Consider the following 21,975-nt stretch of genomic DNA (forward strand, 5'->3'; position numbering starts at 1 on the left):
AACCAAAATGACTAGAAAGTGGAAGAATTTAGATTTAAAATAAGGAGAATTTTGCTGACCATCTAATTGTAAAACTGAAACTTTTATACAAGGAATACTCAGAAATTTCTTCTGAAATTCTTCAAAAATAGCTCTATACCTTGGCCAGCTCTCAGGAATCAAGCTTACCTGAATGCAGAGGAGGACCAGCTGGGTTGTAAATTCTCTAGCAGTCTGTTTATTCTTCATATACAACACACATTGTATAGACACATGGCCTCACAATTAGATAAGATGAACACTTTCACAAAACATTTAACCCCGGTTGTAAGAATTATCTGCTGTGGGTACATCATTTGTGGCTTACTACTTCTTTAGGCCACGAAATGCTCAACAAGGAGGAATGTAAGTGTGCATTTTTAACTCTCCTTTCATATGAGCATACAGTCTCTACCATTCTCTTCTACGGAAATTTCTCTCCTCGGAAATTCTGCCCCAATGTCATCTTTCTACATTTCACTGTGTGTCACTCTACACAGCCCAGCTAAGTAGTTAAGGGCCACTTACCAGCCAAATTCAAAGTATATAAAACTCAGTTTTCTCATCTGTAAAACAAGGATCATTATAATACCTCCCTCTTAAAAGCCATTGTCAGGATTAAATAAGTAATAACTGTGAAATCTGTAGAGCACTGCACTTGGTATACAATAAGTGCTCAATAAATGGAAGCTATTCAGAAATGCCTCCATCTCTGGAGGGACAGAGGAGCACTTCTGTGGCCTGTAAAAGCAAAAGCGAATCACTCCTACTTACCTCCAAATAAACACCAAGGCATTACTTGGGGGCTTGGAAGATGTGATTCAAAGGCCATATGGGCTCATCGCAGTCCTCTTAGCTTGAGAGGTGGGCAGAGCCCCAGAATGCAATCTCTCTTAAATACAGTTTGATGTTTGTTTGGTGGGCTTCGTTTTTCTTTTTCTATTTTACATAATTAAGTTTCTGCTAATGATTCTTGTGAACAATGGTTTTCTGGCTAAAAAGGAGTTTGAAAATAAGCACTCAATCCATCAATCAGTGAAACAATATTCAGATATAATACAAGTGTCATTTGGAAACATTAAAATTGCCCTGAGTTTTACCATCACCTAACCACTTATAAACCAGCCTAATTTAAAGACCTTCAACATTCTCTAGTATTCAGTTCTATTTACAAAGCAATAGTGGCTGAGATATGCAACAGTGTGGAACAATTATAATACATATGAGAAGACTATTAATTCACCCATTATAGAGAATAATCCATTATAGGACTCTTCTCCCTGATACTAGAAACGAAGCCTCACAGTGACACCCTATAGCACAGCTAACCCACCTACCTATGCTTGCTACTTTCACCAGATCCCTCTTATTCTGAATTAACTACTTTCTGTATACTCCCCAAGTCCATCTACAAGGTCACAGTCAGTAGGTCTTTACTCCTGTTGCTATGGATCCCTGGAATTCTTCTACTACTTCTCCCCATCTCTATTAAAATCAAATGATTCAAGACCTAGACTAAATCACTCCTCTTCCAGCAAGTAGTTTCGGATACCCTTGAACAGATGTGCTTTCTATCTCGGTTCGTAGTATTCCATGCTTTATTGTGACGTTATTTGTTATTCATTACTAGTGGCCCGAGTGAAGCAGAACATTTTGATCACTGCCTTGACAATTAATGAATTTTCTAATTGTCTTGGTATTTGCCTGCATGTGGTTTTTAGCACTGACATGTTCACATCAAATATCACAGAAGACCAGGCATTTAAAATGAAGGGATATTTACAGTATCAGTCAGTGAATAACAACACAAATATACTATTGGTATTACTATGTATTTACTAAAAATCACTTTGCAGTCAGGACACACGAGAATTTCTTTTTAAGGATGTTTACTTTTCTGGTTAGTAAATGCACTAGGGTGGTTTTCACTAAAACATAAGTCAGCCAGCTGTTTGTTTGGGTTCTTGAATTAAATGGTGAAAATGCAGCCAGCTTTTATTCAAAGTGCTATACTTTAAACAAGAGAAGCTGTTCTATATTTAAATTATTTAATTTTCTTTTAAAGTTCAAATTTTTCATACAATAAGAACATTGCCGCTTCAGAACTTCAGAATTTTCATTTAGATGACATATGGTTCTCCCTCACCCATCTGATACCCCGGGGATGCCTAAGCACTTAGGAGACCCAAGAGAGTGTGTAATCTGACATGACAGCTGGAAGGAGAAGGCTGACAGAAGCTTCAGAACAGGTATCAGGGAGGGAGAAGGATTGTTTTGGAATTCAGGTTTACCCCTTAACTTTCTCTCAAGTCCACCAAAAGGTTATATTTTATTTGCCCTGGAGAAGACAGCATCGCAGACATGAAGGTTTCACTTGGAGACGGGCTGGACCCACCAAGACAAATGGCTTCATGTACCTTAAACTCCTCTGAAACACACAGGATGGACAGTGCTTGTGCACTTCAGTCTCCCAAATTCTCTGTAACCCGGCATAAGCTCCCGCTGGCTTTGTAGTCAGCTGTCCTTTCCTCTATGAGGCGCATTTACGAGTTCAGCTGTGGGCCCTGTTCATTGCCCTGTGAAGCCTTTCTTCTCCTCCTAACACATGCATACTTGAGCCTGCTCTGGAGTGCTAAAGAAGAACAATAGGAGGCTTTGAGCCGGCCTCAGTCCCAGACCCAGTCAATATTTACTTCAGTGTGGAGCCACTGTTTTAAAGCTCCTTCCAAGCAGAACTCAACAGTTGGGAGTCCCCAGAGGTTTCTAGATTTTATTTTAACAAGAGGGAAGAGGGGTGTAGAGCTAGAGTAAACAGATTATTGTCCAAACCACCTTTTCAGAGAAAATAAGGGAGGCTCTTCAACAAAACAAGTTAGATTTCCAATACTAATTAGCAATTTATAAGGAGGAAAACCAATCACTTTCCAACACTGATTACTGCAGTCTTAAAACTCCATGTCAGACTGCAATGCAAATCCACTTAATGTGGCCCCCATACAGCAGTGAGCAAGCCCTGATCCTATCAACCGCCTAAAGCTCGCCAATGTTTGTCTACTTTGCCTGGTACAGCAATGTGAGGGCCCTAGGCGAGGTGTGCCCAAACTCCTTGGCTGATTTCCAAACTGGATCTTAAGTATATTATCGATTCAAATGTGTCCTAAAAGGAAGTCGTGATTACCAAACACCCCGAATTCGGAGTGTGCTATAGTCAATACTCGTATGTATGTCTGCTATCTTGGCAATGTTGGGAAGGTTGATCTATGGCTTTGAAAAGAGTAGCTGGAAAAAAGGTCACAGACACTCTCTTCCTGCCAGTGAAAGCGGCTTACTGAGAGATGGCAGGCAGGAGGTGGAATGAGGCAGGATGGATAGCTGGTTCTACCACCATATTGGAGTAAGTGTAGTTTCCCCATGGACTTACATTGCCTTTTGTTGAGATAAATGCAGAGATGCTCTCTTTATTAAAAATAAAACTACTTAACTGTAAATATTTTTGTATTTCTCTAGTCAGTTTAATTTTTTTAAGTCAATTGTCATAAAACTAACCTAAAGTGACAAAAAATTTTACTAAAATGATTAAAGCCATATCAAATTACTAGAGATTTCAGATACCTGAGGAAAGAAATTCATAGTTGCCTGCTGCAACCAGTTGCTCATTATTCTATTCAAATCAATAAGCAAGCTTTGCTCTCTTTGATTAAAGACGTAACTGTGCATTCCATTCACATTTTACAATATTTCCATAAAGACAGAGACAAATGATCTGAAAAGTTTAACATGAGAGAAATTGAAGATGGTTTCCAACTATTCAAACTTAAAAGTTATGATGACCCTAATATTAAAGGGCAGTTTGCCATCGTCTGTATTCTAAACATGTAAAATGCACCAACTTAATTTGACATTTGACAAAGAGGAATAAAGAAAATTCAAACTACTCGGCCTCCAAAAATTATGAGGTAAAAGATTAGGTATAGTAGGACTGGCCTGTTCTCTTATACTTGTCTAAATTCATCAAATGCACTGGAATATGGTCAGCTCTAATCTTCGCTACATTATTTAGCATATTAATAAAAGCTAAATAATCAAAATGCAACTCAAGTCAATCATTTCCACATCTTAAGGAATTACTGGATTGCTATATATTCTCAATTTGATCAATCAACATGCTCTCCTGGAAAAAAAAAATACTGAGTCAGCCTAGCTGAGATGAAGTCTCTAGCTGATATTCTTAAACTGATATATAAGAGTATAAAGAATTATTTTTTTTAATAATACAAAGTGTCAATAAGTAAGTCATCAAAATTTAAAATTCTTGACTACCCTGTTGCCAAGAAAGGAAGCCTGCAACACAGGAGGGATTGTAACCATTAATCATTCATCAGACACCAAATCCAAGTAACATAAAATTACAAAGTTTTCAACTTGAAATAAACTCATAGCAAGCTCATTCCCTTGACAAATCTTAACTTCCAATTTAGCAGGACAAAAGAAACCTGCTTTTGTGTGAACTAATACAAGCGCAACAAAGGTCTGTCTGGCATTCCAGTGAGCATAGGAATTCTAAATATTAAAACACTTATTTTTAAGGGAAATCAGCTATAGAGAGTTACAAGTACTCTTTCAAATAATTTTGGTATTGCTAATAACATTCAATTCAATACTTTTATTGCTACTGGCCAACTGCTGCCCTCGGCTGTCAGTAAACTTCTGAGTATAGCCCATAAGGATCACTGGTATAATTTCCCTTATGAATTACCTTTTTTCCTTTTTTTTCATAAGTGAGGTTTATCCCTTCAAGAGTAAAACAACATTATAAAATAATTATGCAAGTCTATGACTGCAATTTTAAAACGAGTAACAGGCACATTTGCTATCCTCCTGAATAACTATAAACATAGGTAGTAAAACCTGCTTCGAACCACCAGGCAACTGCCCGGGAAAGTGGCCCTTCAACAGCGACGTGTTAACTCGGGCTTCGATGCGCTGAAATATGTTCCTTGACAAATTCCGTTTCCTATCTCAGCTAGATGCTATTATGATCTATTTATGCTCCTAACGTCAGTGTGTGTATAATTACTATGTACTAAGTTTAAAAGCAGTTGATAACAAGAGTTTTTTAAGCACAGAGGTGTCAAGAGGTTAAAACATGCTCTTTTGGCAGTAGGATTCAGAAGAATCTAAGGGTCACAGGGACAGCGAGGGCTGCCTGTAAGGAACAGTAATTGATCTGCTTCAACAAGCTCCTTCTTCACTAGAACCATGAGCATTCTCCAAGAAGGTGTTGGTATTCATTAATTTCTCCCTTGAGAGGAAGATGTCTTATTATATCTGTAAAGTCCAAAGCAGAATATTAGGGTTTTAGAAGTCTAAAGAGGAAAACATATTGAAGAGAAAAAATTGTGAGGGGATGAGAGGACTTTAAAATACACTTGACCAACTTTACAAAGGAGATCCAAATTCCTTTCTGGGGAAAAGGTCCTAGCCGACTTGCCTCTCAAGTGTCATTCTTTGCACATTACTCTTGTAGAAATCACAAGATAAAGCCTAAAACGTGAATTCCTTTCAAAGAAAACCCAATGAAAGTACATAAATCATATCTATCAGGGACAACATAATACAAAATAATACAAGTCGGTCTAGCTTTTAAAATGTCAACTATTCCATGATGCTTTAAAAATAAGTTTTTATTTGTAAGAATATATTTTCTATGCAACTTACAAAATATATAGAATTATAAAGTGAGATACGGTATAAAGGGGACTTTTTAAACCTCTATTCTTTTCATAATGGTTTTATAACAGTTTATAAAGTTCTGTCACAGATATACTTTAAATTTTCACAAATCCGAGGGACACATTATTTTTATTATGCCCATTTATTGACTAGGGCGAAGAAACTCAAGTTCAGATTATCATTATGAATGGCATACTTATGACTCAACTAGAACTGAAATTTAACTAGATCTCAAATATAACAAAAAAATGTTAACGGAGACAACTGAAAAATCCAATCTGATGTAGGTTTTATAATATCTCACTTTCTGAGCCCCTGCCTATATAACACCCAAACCTGTGTGAAGTTTTATCCCAAACAGCTGCTGCTATAAAAACCCAAAAGAAAAAGTACATGAAGTCCATGCTTTTACTTCATGCAGTCAAAACAATCTGTAAATTATACGTATCAGTGTACCTAAGAACTTTGTTTCAACCTGTTAATCTGATAAGAAACTACTGTTAATAACCCCGATTTAAATAAAAATCATTCAATGTATTTATTCTCCCGTTTTTAAAAAATGGAGGGAGAAAACAATAATTAGAACTATTGAGCATCTTCTTTTTTAACCAAACACAGCAATGATCACAAAAGTTTTCGGTATATCAACTCCATTTTGAACAAAGCCACTGCTTAGAGATATTCAGTTTACTTCATTTTAATTGATGAAGATATCGTATTTCTAAATTCAATAATCAGCTAAGGACATACCACGTTTCTCTTATAGGAACCACTTAAGTTCACACATAGTCACAGAAGATTCTTGAATTTCTTTATCTACCAGAATCATAAAACTAGAAACTCTTAAGTGGTTGTCATTTCAAAGGCATTATTTCAATATGCTTATTTACATCATGGTGAACACAAACATAAACCCACAAAAAATAAAGGCATAATGTCTCGATTTACTATTAATAATATTGATAGTTCTTACAAAATGCTACCCAATGTTGTAATTAAATCCATTTACCAAGAATTTTAAAATGAAAAGATGTGCTTCTGTTCAATAATTAACTATTAAAAAGTGTTGATAAAAATTATTATGAAAAGGATACTTAAGAGTGCTCACCATCCTTATTTTTGTTTGTTTGTTTTCATAAAAATATAGCTGATTTACAGTACAAATACTTCCATCTTCCTTTTTTATAATCATTTCATATAAGTATATTGGTTAAGTAAGTCTACTTATTGATGCTTTCACAGACTTTAAAGTTCACTTAGGAGATTAGTAATATATTTATACAAAGTGACATACAACAACCAAAAGCGAACAAGCAGAGTAACTGAATTTAACTAGTTCCATTCTAATTAATACAAGAATTACATAATATTTGTTTTGCAAAAGCAAATGATAGATGTGCTGTAAAAAAAAAAAAAAAAAGCAGAAGCATAAAGACTTTATACTACCTAGACTCTAGAAAAACAAAGATTTCTCACTAAGGACACTAGAATCAGAATTTTAGAGGAGGAAGGTATTTTTCCCCAAGTTTTTTATAACTCCATTGGAAGCGTAGGCTCCTGAAAGCCACCCACAAGAAACTCAGGCAGTGGGAGCACAGAAACTGTTAGTCATCTCCTATGCTGAATGTAAAATGAACATTTGGGGTTCATTTAACCATCTGGATTTAAATTGGAAAGTGTTAAAAATCTGTTTCTGAGGTGTAATTCTGGCATTGCCACATAAAAAAACATCTGCGGAGGGTTTGCAAATAAATATCCTTGGACGTTTATTGTCATAAATCCTCCCTGACTCACAACAAAATCCCTAGACTACTACTTTTGTTAGTGGTGTATTTTAATGATGCATGAACCTCAATGTAAAAAAAAAAATCTATTTTATTTGGTTGAGATCTGGAGAAAAGTGCCTAGAAATGAAGACTACTGGGCCTTAAGATAAATTACTTTCGGTCATGCGAATACTAAGCCACTTTAGAAATTGTAGAACTATACAGAAAGTTCAGGGCAAATACAACCAAGAGTCCTTGATGAGGAGCCAGAGGACTCTCTCTCCCACTGACTTACCTAGAACCTTGCTGCTCACTCTGTGGGTTCGCTACCCCACGGCATCAGCACTGCCTGTGAGCTGGTTAGAAATGCAGAATGTCGGGGCCCAGGCCCAGATCTATGAAATTAAAATCTGTATTTCAACAAGAACCCCTTGGAGAATTTGTGTACACATTACAGTGTGAGAAACAGTGATCTAGAATGCTCCATGATGGCAGGGATGTTGTTTATACTGTTCACTGAGACGTCTCCAGTATTAAGAACAATACGGGGCTTACAGTGGATACTTGATAAATATCTGCTGAATAAATCCACACGTGAAGATTTCTTATAGCATTTTTTTACTCCTTACTGTGATTAAACACATAAACTTAATCTGCACAAAACTGCAAGTTCCTTAAGGGTACAGATGCTCTCTTATTCATCTCTGAATCTGCTGTAGGCCTCCCAATATATTATCAATTGTAACTTTTAGATATTCAATACAGCAATGTATTATTACTGTTATAGACATTAGCTATATTATTGCTTTGATGTGAAAGTTTTGGAAAAAATAAGTTAAAATCAATATATAATTCCTGAATTCACCCACTTGGTTTCAGTTTTAAATATAGCAAAGAGAATTCACCCAAGGAATCAAAATAGTAATGGAAAACATTATATAGGGCCAAGTCCTGATTCTATGTGGTACCAGAGAACAGAAATGGCATGGATGATTGAAATCCAAAATTGATTCTAAAACCTCGTCATTCAATAGCCTCAAAGTTTTTTCTTACCAAATCTCATACCAAAGCTGCTAAAAGTTTCAGAAAAGTCATTTTTTAGTTTTATTTTCTTTCTCGAATCCACCTACCAACAGACAGACCCAAAGATAGTGAAGCAGCCAAAGTCATCAAAAGAGAAAGATAATGATAGAGAGATTTGCATAATAAACGAACTGTGATTAGTCCTCAAATAGCCAAATATCGACACAAAAATCTAGAGCTAAGTGAAGAAATAATTTATAAAAGAGGTAATTATAAGAAATAATCAGATATATTAATAGCATTGATGTACCAATGACAAGACCATTCCAAAATAATACTCACTATAATGAGACATCCACAGTCATAAATGTTGCTGATTGTCTCAGTCCATATGACACAGGAATGGTACTAAAATAGGGTCCTCCTCCCTCTATAATAAAAAACTGCTTTTTTCTTTTAATTAACTGAATTAGAGTGTCCCTTATACTTATTTTTTGCTTCAGGGAACCCAGAGTTTAAGCCTTCAGAAATGTGTGACCATATACATATATATTTTTCAATTGGCTATCTTGTATACGTATACACCACTCCCCCCCACACACACACACTGTCATTTTGTTGTTTTCCCAAGAGTATAGTTGACAATGGTGATAGCAGAGTGTGTAATTAGTTTTCATTGTTCCCCTGATAGCTATTGCTATAGTTCCATACAACACCCTTTCCTTTATATGTTGTAAATGCAATGGAAAAAATACCCTAATAACAGGCATTTAATTATGGGTCCAGCAACCATAGTGGAAACATTGCCAGAAAAGACTGGAACCTCTGGACAGCAAAAACGTATATTTGGCAGGGGGGTGAGGAGAAGAGTTTTGTTCTTCAATTACAATAATGCTCAAAATACTGAGGACAGGCATATGATAGAACATTTTTTAAAATTTTCCTCGTGTCTCTATCGACAATAAAAGCATGTATACAAGGTTACATCAACTAAAACCAAGAATACTATCATATCTGTATTAAGATATTAATAAGAACACAGGTATCGCTTATTAATAAGAGAAATACGTAGAAAAGCTTTATGCTTTGATACTATCAGTAAAGAGTACAAAGATGCAGTTTCAATTCATTTTTTACTTTGCTTTACACAGACTTTAAAAAAGTAGCACTTGTGATATCAAATATCTGGGTGCTACATTCCTTGAGGCTTACTTTAATTTGTTTTATACAGTATTTAAAATAAAGCATTCCCTGAGTTGCTGTCATGGCGGACATCAGATCTGTCACTGAGGTCCTTTCTCGCCTGATTAATTAGTAATTGGGAGACACATTTTGGCAGCTTTCATTTCCCTATTATTTTCTCTAGTTTGACACAAAACCCTGTCAGAAGCACGACTATTTGAACTGTACCCCTCTTAGTGCTGGGTCACTAAATTTTAATAAATAAAGCCCCTGCCAGAAAACTACTGAAATAGGCATAAAAGTTTACTGAAGCAGTAATAGTAAACAAATATATGAAGAAAGCACTGAATGCCACAGTATCTAAAACATTAAAGGTCTATCTGAACCCAGGGGTTACTGGCAAGATTGCAGAGCAGAGACTAAAAGGCCTTTCATCTGTCTTTAAAATATACCTATCTATATTTATATTAATATCTATCTATATATATTAATATAGTCTAGATATAGATATAGATAGATGATAGACATACAGACAGACACACAGATAGATATAGATTAGCTTAATAAAGCAAATGTTTCGGTGCTGCAGAACCATACATCTGAACATCTTCCATTATTTCCAACCCGATGAAAAAATTTATTGGGAGGCAAAGATTAATTCTGACTACAGGGATACAGAACTCATCCAGAAGTCACAAAAGCTCTATCTGAGCCAAACAAAAAACATTTTTCATAAAAGGTAAGGTGAGGAACCTAAAATTGAAGCTAAAAAAATTAATACTTCAGAGAATTGCAGATAGCTACAGAATCAGTTTTTGGTTCTCCATCTCAAAGTGTCAGTCACTTCAAAAAAGCATCTACTATGATGGTGGCTCAGGACACTTGTGTGCCATGGCAGTAGCCATGCTGTGTGTGTCAGAGGTCACAGCTCCCACATTCCAACATCTGTCTGTATATTCTTGCCCTGAAACAATAGAAAGGGAACTAGGCTCATTTGCTCCCACTTTGTTTAACCTAATTTTAAACACAAAGGATCGTTTCCTCATATTTAGAATTATTTCTTTGTTCCCCATTCCCATTTGTCTCCATAAAATTAAATATCTCCATAAAATTAAATAAAAATTAACCAAAAGGTTAAGTCCCCTATACATTATTAAAGTTCAGTAAATATGACAAAGTCATACACCCTACTGGGGTCTATGGAACATGAAACATCAAGGAGCACATCCATAACATCAAAACCTAGATAACAGTTTGCACTATAATTATCCAATCAAAATAAGCTATGATTTGATTTATTCCAACCACAAAACTGCATTTTTCGTATGAGAAAATACTTTCATTTACCTTTATAATCCGTATTTTCATGGTAAGCAGCAAGAGCTCATTGTTAACTACAATTTTTACATACATAAATGTCATTAATAAAACTTAGAATGGACACTCTACCAGTTTAGCTACAGCAAGAAAAAACAAAAGGATTTGTTAGTTCCTTGAAAACAAAAAGGTCACTTTGAACACTCAGTTATTTCAGTCTTCTCCAGCCAAAGAAAAATGGATGATGGATATCAGAGGAAAGCTTTTCAGTACAAAAACTGTCAACTCACATCTGGACTTTAATAAGGAGTCCAAGAGATGTATATCTGTTCTTAAAATATTTATTTTATCTATCGCCTTTTACCCTGTATCTACGACCACCAAAAATCTTACTTCTAATGAACTTAAGCAATCTGTAGCATAAGTAGTATTCGGTCTGTGCCCACTTTAATCAGACTGACTGAGTCAGGTTATGTTGAAATTAATCCTAAGGAAGTTTTGCTTTTACTACAGTACGTGGGAATAGTGTTCCCAGACGTCATCAAACAGATGCAGTAGCAAGAAGCATGGTATACATTTTGGGTAAAGTTTACGAGGCCACATGTTCTTCCAAGTGTATCAAAAAATGCAAAACATGTTGAAAATATAGCAGAGTTGATATACTCTCATAATTTTTGATAACAAATATGAATTTACTTCCAAAAAAATTTTTATAAGGACTCCCAAGAACGGTTTGGTAATGAAATAGCAAGAACCTATATTTAAGGGACAAAAAGGCTCCGACTTCATAAAATGCTTCTTAAAGCACCCCAAAAGCATCTTTTTTAGAGGTGCCTACATCTTCTTCAATACCTTTTACTGAAGAAAGATTCCTGGTACCGCTAAGCAATTAGGAAAAAAATAAAATATCAATCAACAAATAAAAAGGACTACTGCATGCAGTCAGAAAAAGGAAATCAAGATTTGGGTGTTGATAATAGGTGCTAACAATATATTACTTTGAAATTAACAATAAGATATAAACTTCAAGAAAAAACTATATATAGTAAACATGGTACAGCCCAATATTTAAAATTAAAATATAACATGCCTGGGTTTAAAATATATTATCACTAAGTTAAAAGATTCTATTTTGTCAACTAAATACAGAAGATAGCATTTTAATGAGCCCATAAATAACTCTTAAGTCAGAACTTTAAATGTGGAGCCTTGACAAAACGATTATAAAGTGGTTTAGTCCTTTTCTTTCGTCCATATTCATTTCCGGACCATTGTCATGAAAGAAATAAAATTGGCCTTAAAACAAGATGGCTGCTTCTATGGAAAAAAAAAATAAAAATGCTGAATTAACTGAAAGCTAAAAACCTAGCTTTTCTAAATTAGAAAACAAATTTAGTCATATGTTTTTCCTAATCTCCAAGTATGTATTCATGTACTTCCACAAAGAAACTATGGATTACACTGTGCAGTTAAAATTATTAATAGCAAAGCAATTTTTTAAAAAGGTCTAATCTTTGTGTGCCAATAACTTGATCATCCAACACATATATAGAGAGATATCACATGACCAAAATTCCTATTTATACTTCATACCAGAATCATGATGGTCAGTCATGGAAATCAGGTCACTTAATAAGTAATAACATAAATATTATTAATATCTTATCTCTCTTAAAGAATCTTATCATAAATATCCAGTGATATCCTGTTATAAATACATCAACTGTATTTGTTTTTTTAAGTTAAACACCCTAGGAACTTAACTGTTAGAAAATGTCTTTTTGAATTGCACTTTGCTGACCTCCCCTGAATCAAATGGCAGATTAATTCTATGATATATATGTAAAAATTAAAAAATATTTCCTATATTTTGAAATAATGTTTAAGTAGATTTTCTTAAATCACTCAAAACTATTTTTATTTCTCACTTGAGTGGAAAATAAGACCTGACAGTAACATTTTCTTCAAGCTGTCAACTGTCAATTATATGAAGGATGTTTCTAAAGATGACAAAGGTTTATTTTTCTTTATTGAAAATGATAGAATTCTACCTGAATGAAAGCTGAGTTAACCATCACTGTGGTATACTACTGTCTTTCAGCAACTAGCTAACTTTCACTAGAAGTTTTCATATTTTAAAATGTTTTTACTGAAATTTATGACTTACTGTTTGAAAACTATATTAAAAAGCCTCAAAATCAAGAGTTTACATCCACACACATTTCAGATTAGAAAATAGTGCAGAGATATCAGCAATTTACAATAAATCTTTCGAAGTACAATAAGGAATACAGATTATCAAGAATACTAAGATATAAGGAACATTTTTCGTTTATAGTGAGAACTATGTATAACACCTATGGTACAGAAAAACTTCCGTTATTACTTTTTAATTTTAAACTAAGTACTTCTATGTCATTGTGCTGCCTTAGTTACGACTGACTAAATTTTGAAAATATAAATGTAGACAAATTTAAGAGAAAACAGATCTGGTAGTGAGTAATATCCCATTCAAAAACACTGGAAGTTCAAATTAATCACAAGAAACTTTTCTCCAAAACAACTCAGGATACAGGTTGAGAAGTAAACGAAAATATAAATCTAATATAAATCAGGCCCTTAAAAGAGACAGTAATTTATTGATGTTTAGCTGTCTAAGACCACCATTGTAAGACAAATTACTAAGAGTGAGTATTAATATCTCATTTCTTATCCTCCTCTTTGAGGTTTTTATACCTGAATATGAAGGTGTTATCCATCACAAATGATCAAAAGGCAATGTTTCTCAGTTCCAAAGATTGATCCTAACTATCTTGGGTAAGTGCTCAGGGCCTTCCTCACTGTACTTAGGGACGTAAAGGCTTCTTTTTCAACATGAACATTCTAATCAAACTGCTATTTTAACAGTTTCTGTTTCTGAAAAGAAAGTCGATAATATGTAATTGGTTAACACAGATTGGTTTATTACTTAAAATAAAATATCACAGCTTTTTAAATCCTCATTGCTCTACTGGGAGTCATCCAAAACAAACACAGAAATGAAGAGAGTTGAGTGTCATCTTTTTGAAAAACTATTAAGCAAATGACTTATACTGTGAAAAAAAAAAAAATACCATTATGTAACACCAAACACTACCAATGTGTAAAATTCTTAACATTTTCTTAAGTTTTATTCATTTTATGTTTCAATGTTTTCTTTCTCAAAGGCACATTCTTTTGGCATATACTTCTCCTAAGCTTGCAAAGATCAAGACTCCTGAAGGACTAATTATATTCATTCATTTTCTTGGCCCAGCATGAAGCTGGTAGCTTGCTTGGTACATAGCAACAGGGAAGAAAAGGAGGCGTTCATCTTTATCTGTCCCTATCCAACAGGAAATCAGGCCAGTGGACAGAATGCAATGAAATCCCTGTTCAGAAGGCATCTCGCAAGATTAAATGGCAAGAAATTCACAAGGTTAATTTGCCCCCAAATAACTAAGTGCTCCTTCCAAACCTTATTCTCAGCATTCAAAGATGGAAGCCTCTAAGGCTATTGATTATCAGCCAGAACACACATGGCAACAAGATATTCATTCAGTGAGCCAATGGTTTAGTTAATACCACTAAAATCAACTAACAGGGGTAATGAACTACTGAAGGCTCTCTCTGATTCTTTTAATCACAAGGAGTTTATTAACTTTGGTTTCATACTAGAAATGTGAATTAGACTATATAGATAAGTGTGTCTCAAACAGCACTGATGCTCCAGTCACCTAAAGACAGTTAACTATTGCTGATAGCTTATTATGAATAAGTAATATAATGAATGAAACGGATGGAACATAACATTTAACTAGCTAACTTGCTTTTCAAATTTCTACAGAAAACTGGCCAAAAACAAGAAGCATACTTCTCTTTTATAAATTTTTAGATAAAAAAAGTGGGAGAAAGGGATTCACTTCAGGTCTCCTATAAATGGATAAGGGTAAAAACATGAAATATAAATCTCGATCATACAGTTTTATTTTTATCCAGATGTTTACACAAATTCTGATATAAATACCAAAATAATAAAATTACCCCATTACATCTAATAAACTGATATTACATTGAGGCTCATAGTTAATAAAGTTAAAAGATTCTAAATAATGCCTTTTACTTGAAGGACTTTTATTTCTGACATAAAAATATTATTTAAACCCTGAAAATTTCAAAAATAAAGTTACTCCTTTACAAGTCTGGTGATAAAACTCATTCTAAACCGAGATCAACTTTCCATCTTTCCTCAAAACAAATTCTTAGATTTCAACCAAACTGATTTCATTTGTCAGTAGACAATGCACAGTGCTGTTATACTTGCTATATAGATGTTAAAAAACAGATGGGTCAGATTTTTTTAAAATGAAAAAGTGGTTTTTGAAAGAAGAAAAATACTCAGGGGCTGAGATTAGGAAAAAATTACTTCTATCTACTCAGTCACACATATATAACCTACACTGCCAGAAGGATTTGGGAGTGTTGACCTAGAATTCACATCACTTTCACAACTCCAAGATTACATGTTAACAAAACTAAGTGGTGTCAATTACCTGCTACTCTAATACAAAATATTTAATTTACAAGTCCCTACAAGAATTGAAAACGTCCAAAGAAAACATGATTAGGTTAAAATTTAGCACATCTCGGATGAATTACGGAGGTATGTTTTCCTGTAAGAGAATAACATTTTAAATTGGTGAAACTCAAACCTTAACAGAAGCAAAGCACTGAGGAGAATCAGTATTCTTAAAGTATGCTGGTTATATTGCAACTATTCCATCCATTAATGCCAACCAATAAGAGACATCTTTAATTATCCTAGCATCATTCTGACAACTGGTCAAAAGAATACAAGAACTTTTCAATATATGCACAGTGTATAAAAGAATATTTTCACTGGAAGCACCAAACCATTAATAGCACACCAGATTAAGTGGTGTGTTCTTAATACTGAGTCATCTGTATCTTTATAAGAGTAGCTACTAAGGGAGAATGTAAATAGTTTTATTACTGAAAGTCTTTTTAAAAGATATTGAAAGCTTTTTACATTCTTAAATTAAGGACAAACAGTTATATTCTCCTTGATTGGGATTTTCATTACTTAAAGTTACTTAGTAACATGCCGGTTCAGAATTCAGCATAACATTAAAAGGATCGTTCTATTACTCTCACTACTTAGGTGAAACTCAATAGATTTTCAAATGTTTAAAATATGGAAAATGCATTCAGGCAAATGTTATCATATTTTTCTATTCAGGTTGATAGTTCTCAGTTGCTATTTCAGAGATATATGCCATTTCAACACAAATCAGTTTGGCCCACAGCCTACTAAATACTGGCAACTAAAAAGTTATCAGCATTTGCAAATTGAACATCCACTTTCCAGAAGTTAATACCTGGGAAGATAGATTCTAACAGTAAAACTATCTGACAGCAAATAAGTTTAATATTTTTTTCTTCTGTGAACCTAGATCAATGGATGCTTACGGTATCAATGGAGTTAGTAATGAAACTCAATGTAGAAGATAAACTCCAATGACTACTAAATGTTACAATGTAAGATATTTAAACCCTATGATTAAGATGTAATACTTAGTTCTAATCTTATCTAAACATAATTTTAAATTGAAGTCCATTAATATAAGCTAAAATATATTTACTTCATCTTACACAGTATCATGAGTAGCTTAATGTGTCCACTGAACTTTACTTCTAAAAGAAAAAATCTTAAAATCTATTTAAGTTGCAATTAATGTTTTCCATTTTTTAAAAAGATTGACGTCTTCTGATTATATTATTAGTTTAGCAAAATCTTAAAAGATAGTATTTATGTAAAACAAAAAGTCATGGCTAGATTATCTTACAAGATAAAAAGGAAATGTAAAACACTGAATTTATAAAATATAGTAAACCTGTGTAAATTTTCTAAAATAATTCTTTTGTAATATAAACTACTTCTATTTATTTCTAAATTATTTTCCATTTGTCTCCTTTTAAACTACATCCAAGCTGACTTTCCTCAATGCATAAAAAAGTACCACCTCACCCTAAATTTCAGAGATAAATCTGCTTCCCAGTACCTACTATTAAAATATTACTTTTTAAAAGTTTCAGTGTAATAACACAGGAAGATACATGAATCCATAAACCCCTAAGAATACTAAAGTTAGGGCTAAATCTCTTGGGACGGAGAGGGACATCATTTTTTTCATTTGAACATTATCAAACTAATAATGATCAAATAGAAAGGTATTTCCACAAATCTCATATTAGAATACTGACTTAAGAATACTCTTGGTATTTTAAAATTCTACAGATTAACTTTGGGCAGGTTCAAAGCTGCCATGACATCCTGAGCAGACAAGTTTTCTGCAGGCAGGGCATATCTATTAAAAAACATGACCTGTGACAAAAATCAATGTACTAATCTCAAACCAAACAACAGTATCAAAAGCATAAAACAGATAACCTAAGATAAAATGTCCTCAAACTAACTCAGACTAGCTTGACAGGTTAAGAAGACAGGGTAGAGTGGGGTGTTGCTGATTCTTTCTGTTTTAACCCAGGATGACTGCAACACCCAAGTATCCAAATAAATTAATACCATGAGAAAAAGATCACACTGTGAAGTTTGGAGTGGGAAAGAAAAGACGAACAAGAGCCAAAGGTCCCAAATTCAACTAATTTCACCCTTCTTTTACTTAATAAGGCGCTAAAATTTAGAAATATAAATTTCTCCATTCCCTATACGCTGTCTAATAAAGGCCAAAGGGGAATAAAACCAACCAACATAATGAGCCTTGCTTTTAACACCATCACGACTGGAAAGCTTGCTCTATTTGTCTTGTCAGCTTTAATAAAAGGCATTTCCTCTGGCAGGATGGCTTCTCTTTCTTTTTCTAATAGTGGTAAGTGGCATGTCAAAGAAGAAATAGCTTCCCATCCCACCACCCACCTTCACGAGACTTTTTTTAAACCAAACTTTCAGGGATGTCTCCACTTCTGCCAGGCGATGCAATTAGGACTTGGGCTATCTGGATGTGACTATCTTTCCTTGGGCAGCAGGGCGGGGGTGGGGTGGGACTCTTTCTCCTTTCGGCAACCGGTGGACCGCTTGTGGGGAAATCTGCCCATCTTCACCTGAGCTGACATCACCTCAAGTAGGGAATCCCTCACAAGCCTGCAAAACTAAAGAAGGCGAGAGAAGCGCGGAGAGGGCCACGGGTAGGTAGGAAGCACTGGAAGCGCCCTCCCGACCCTCTTCCCAGGCGCGCTGGGCGCGCAGCAACCTCAAACTCTCTTCTCGGCCTCCCGCCTCTCTCTTCCCAACTTCCACTCCAGCCCAGGGGAAAACCTGAGATTTGAGGCATAATCGATGCTATCTCCCTCCTGGGCGGGCACCAAGACCAGTCCACAGCTGGAAGGTGGCCTCGGTCCAGAGAGGCAGCGCAATTTGGGGCCAAAGGAGCCGACCGCTGTCCACAGGATCGAGAGAAAGTAGGGCTCGGAGCTGTTCCGGATCGGGAGGTGTCTGCCCCCACTCAGGACAACCTCCACTCCAACCCCACTTTCGGGGCCCAGGGGACATCTGTGGGTGGCCAGGGTCCAGCAGGCAGGCTAGGTGGCCCCGGATGCCCACCACCAGCCTTCCGCGTACACGGCGGGCTTTGGGAACCGCCGCAAAACGGTTCCAGGTAACCGCGCGTGTTCCTCCGGCTGCAAACCGCCAGACCATGGACCAAGGGCTCCCACCTCCCGGCTCGGCCAAATCCAGCAGCTTGCTCCGCACACATGACGTAACCCAACATTAGATCAAACTTTCTGGCACCTTGAGCCCACCCGGGAGTAGAGGAGGTGGGAGAATCTTCTCCATTGCCAAGCACGCCGGGTCCAGACTGACTCAAGGGCCGGATGATTTCCTCGCAGTTAAAGAGGAAAATAATAACCTAAAGCTTCCGCTTCCCAGCCCCCCTCACTTCCCCCCAGCCCGTGCGCTCTCTGAGCGCACCGAGAAAAGGGAAGGAAAAAATTAAAAAAAAAAAAAAACAACTTTGAGGGTGTTTGGCGGGTTCTCTTTGCAGTCCCTGCGCACTCACGCTGCAAGCAAGAGCTCCTGGCGGTGCGCACCCAGGGCTCCTCGTGCCCAAGCCCTGCGCGGGTATCGGGATGCTGGCCAGCCTGTCCCAGCCGGGGAGCAGTGAAGTCTCGACTCCCCGGCTCCCGCCTTTTCCGAGTTTCCTCGATCTCTGCAGAGGCAGGCGGTCTAGGCCGACTTGGGGACTCACCGGGCGCCCAGGCTCTCTGTGGTGGCTTAACAAAGAGGGTCGCGATGGGAGCGCTTCCCGCGGGCGCCTCGAAAGCCATCACCGCCTGGGCGACGCAGGCTCCGAGGGTGCGCGCTGCCTGCGGCGGGTGAGCACTAGTCCGCGCTGCCGTTCCTTCCGCAGGGCCCGGGGCCCGGGTAGCCCCGGCTCTTCGCCCCCTATTGCCTTACCTGGGGTTGCTGCTGTTCCAGTAGACGGCGTAGCGGTCGGCGACGGCCTTGGAACCCGGGTCCTGGCTGAACACACACATCCAGAGCACCAGAAACATCAGCGTCAACATCTCCACGTGCAACATCACGCCTGTCCAGCGGCGGAGCCCGGGACGCGCCACTCCGGGGAGAGAGCAGGGACCCAGAGGGAGGGAAGGGGAGAGCGAGAGAGCGGGAGCCAAATAAATATGAATAAATAAAAATGAAGAGGGGCGAGAAAAGAAAGAGGCACACACCAAGCTGGGGAAGGGAAGGAGAGCGAGAAGAAAAGGCAGTGGAGTGGAGGGACTAAAGACAAACTCGCACCCCCCACTGGAGGGTTCAGAAGGAAAAAAGAAATCACAAGATGGAGAGAAGCGTGCGTGTGTGTGGTGGCGGCGGCGAGGGCGGGGGAAGGGGTGCAAGGCTGTGTCTCGGGCGGCGGCAGCAGGCGGGTCACCCCGGGAGAAGGAGGTGCGAGCCGGGCCGGGTGGCAGCAGCGCGAGTCAGGGCAGGCGGCGGCGCACGCTGCACAGTCACCGGGAGTTGCGCGCCGTGGCCGCGGGGAGACATACACTGGCCCGCCGGGCCCGGCTCAGCGTCGGCGCCGCGGGCTGCGCACGGCTCCGCCGCCGCCCAGGGCCCTCGCGCTGCGCCCCGCTTCGCTCCAAGTTACTTTGGCGGCCGATGGGAAACTGCAGGAGGACGGCTCCGTGTGGATGGGGGGCTTCGCGCCTGTGGCCCCGAGAGTCTGAGAACCCTTTTCCTCCGCCTCCTCTGTGCCTTAACTGGGCAATCCCTGGAAATCTCGGAGGAGTCGTAGGTGCTGCGGGTGCGGGGTGGTGCGCCGAGAAGGGTGGAGAACCAGAGCCACAAACCCAGCCCCGCCGGCGTCCTGGAACTGGTTAAGCGGCAACTAAGCTGGCGAGGAGCGGTCTTGCCTCACAAACCTCAAAGAAAAGTTTGGCTCTTCGAGTCCCCCGGCAGGTCTCTCGGCTGAGTCGGGCTGCGGCGGCAGCGGCGGCGGCGGCGGCGGGAGAGAACACCGCAGGCGCTGGCGGAGCCTCGGGGATTTCTCGCGCGTGCTTTTCTCGGCCGGATGTGGGTACACCAGAGTTTATTAAGATCAGACGTTACGGAGTAGAAAGCCAGGTGGAGCTGGGATGCCCAAACCTGCAGGACGACGCCAACCCAACACCTCGGCTGGAGAGCGGGATGGGAAACAATCACTTTCAGATGAATCCCTCCAACTCCTGATGGGCTGATGTCAGTCTCCGATCGCCTTCCAGGAGCAAGACTGAGCCCCTAGACGCGGTGCCAAGAGTTCCGGGTGAGCTCTCAGAAGTGTCGCTGGGACTCCAACGGGTCCGGCCCCAAGCCCAGCAACTTGTAGAGACGCATCAATCAGTGTGAAATGGAGAGAGAAAAAAAGAGCGCACGAGCGAGTGGCACCTCCCCGATGACTACATCAGAAAACCTTTCCGATCCTCCTGCAGCTGCTCCCTTTTCTTCCTTGGGCACAGCAGCAACAAGAGGTGAAAACCACCAAACGAATCCTAAAACCCCTACCAGGCGGGAAAATAAACTTGAGTGTAGCAGCAGCACGAGCAGCCCGGGAGGGATTGAAACGACTGACGAGAAGTGGAAAGGGGTAAAAGTCAGTTTTGCAAAAGAGAAAAAAAAAGAGAAAAAAATGCTTTATGGGAAAAATCTCCTCGGGCACGCCCCCTCGTTAATGACCTGCGTGTAAAGCCGACAGCAGCAGCGACCCAGCAGCAGCTGCAGCCGCACGAGAGCGCGAGGCCGCGCGCGTGAACGTGGGCGGCGGGGGGGGGGAGAGTGGCGTGTAACGCAGCTCTGGATCGCGCAGGGGGAGGTGCCGCCAGCCCGAGCCCAGTGCTGCTGCGGCCTCGGCCCGGGTCATGTGGGTTGCTCCCGTTCCCCGCCCCCCCCCCAGCAGTTTACTTGGGAAGCGGGGGTGGGGGGAGGCGTTGCTTGCAGCAGCCAGTTAGGGAACAGCCTGCTGTTTGCTTACAGATCGGGATTTTTTCCTCTTTCTTTACTCCAACCGGATTGGTTTGCTCCACGAGAAAGAGGCGTTTTCCTAATCTCCTCCCTTCCTCACGCCTCCTACCCCCTCCTCAGCACCACCTTCCAGAAACCTGACTAATTGAATTACTGGGAGTGCCGAGGCGCCCTCTCCTCCGCCCGAAACCAGCAGCAGAGCGTAACCCTTTGGATGCTGAATTCTGAGTGAACTGAGGAATGATATGACATCTTTTTTGCCTGAGAGCGAGGTTTTTCAATAGCTAAGGAACCAGTTCCCACCACATAGCGGGAAAGCCGAGATCTGTCTCTTGGCCCCCTCAGGTGACATGAAGTCCCAGCAGACTGGCTGGCAAA

The 21,975-nt window shown here is 38.8% G+C and overlaps 1 protein-coding gene across 2 annotated transcripts in view; it reads right to left on the reverse strand.

The window, feature by feature from the left end:
* The window catches only part of EFNA5 (ephrin A5), a 261,565-nt gene extending 241,349 nt beyond the window's left edge, over nucleotides 1–20,216 (reverse strand). For both annotated transcript variants that reach the window (XM_039848406.1, XM_039848407.1), the window contains exon 1: nucleotides 19,555–20,216. In XM_039848406.1, the coding sequence (XP_039704340.1) occupies nucleotides 19,555–19,679 (125 nt within the window). In that variant the 5' untranslated portion in view covers nucleotides 19,680–20,216. The remainder of the gene's footprint in view (nucleotides 1–19,554) is intronic.
* Between the last annotated feature and the right edge of the window lie 1,759 nt (nucleotides 20,217–21,975).

This window comes from Pteropus medius, unplaced genomic scaffold, assembly GCF_902729225.1.
Source record: "Pteropus medius unplaced genomic scaffold, Ma_sr-lr_union100, whole genome shotgun sequence".
Classification (NCBI taxonomy): domain Eukaryota; kingdom Metazoa; phylum Chordata; class Mammalia; order Chiroptera; family Pteropodidae; genus Pteropus; species Pteropus medius.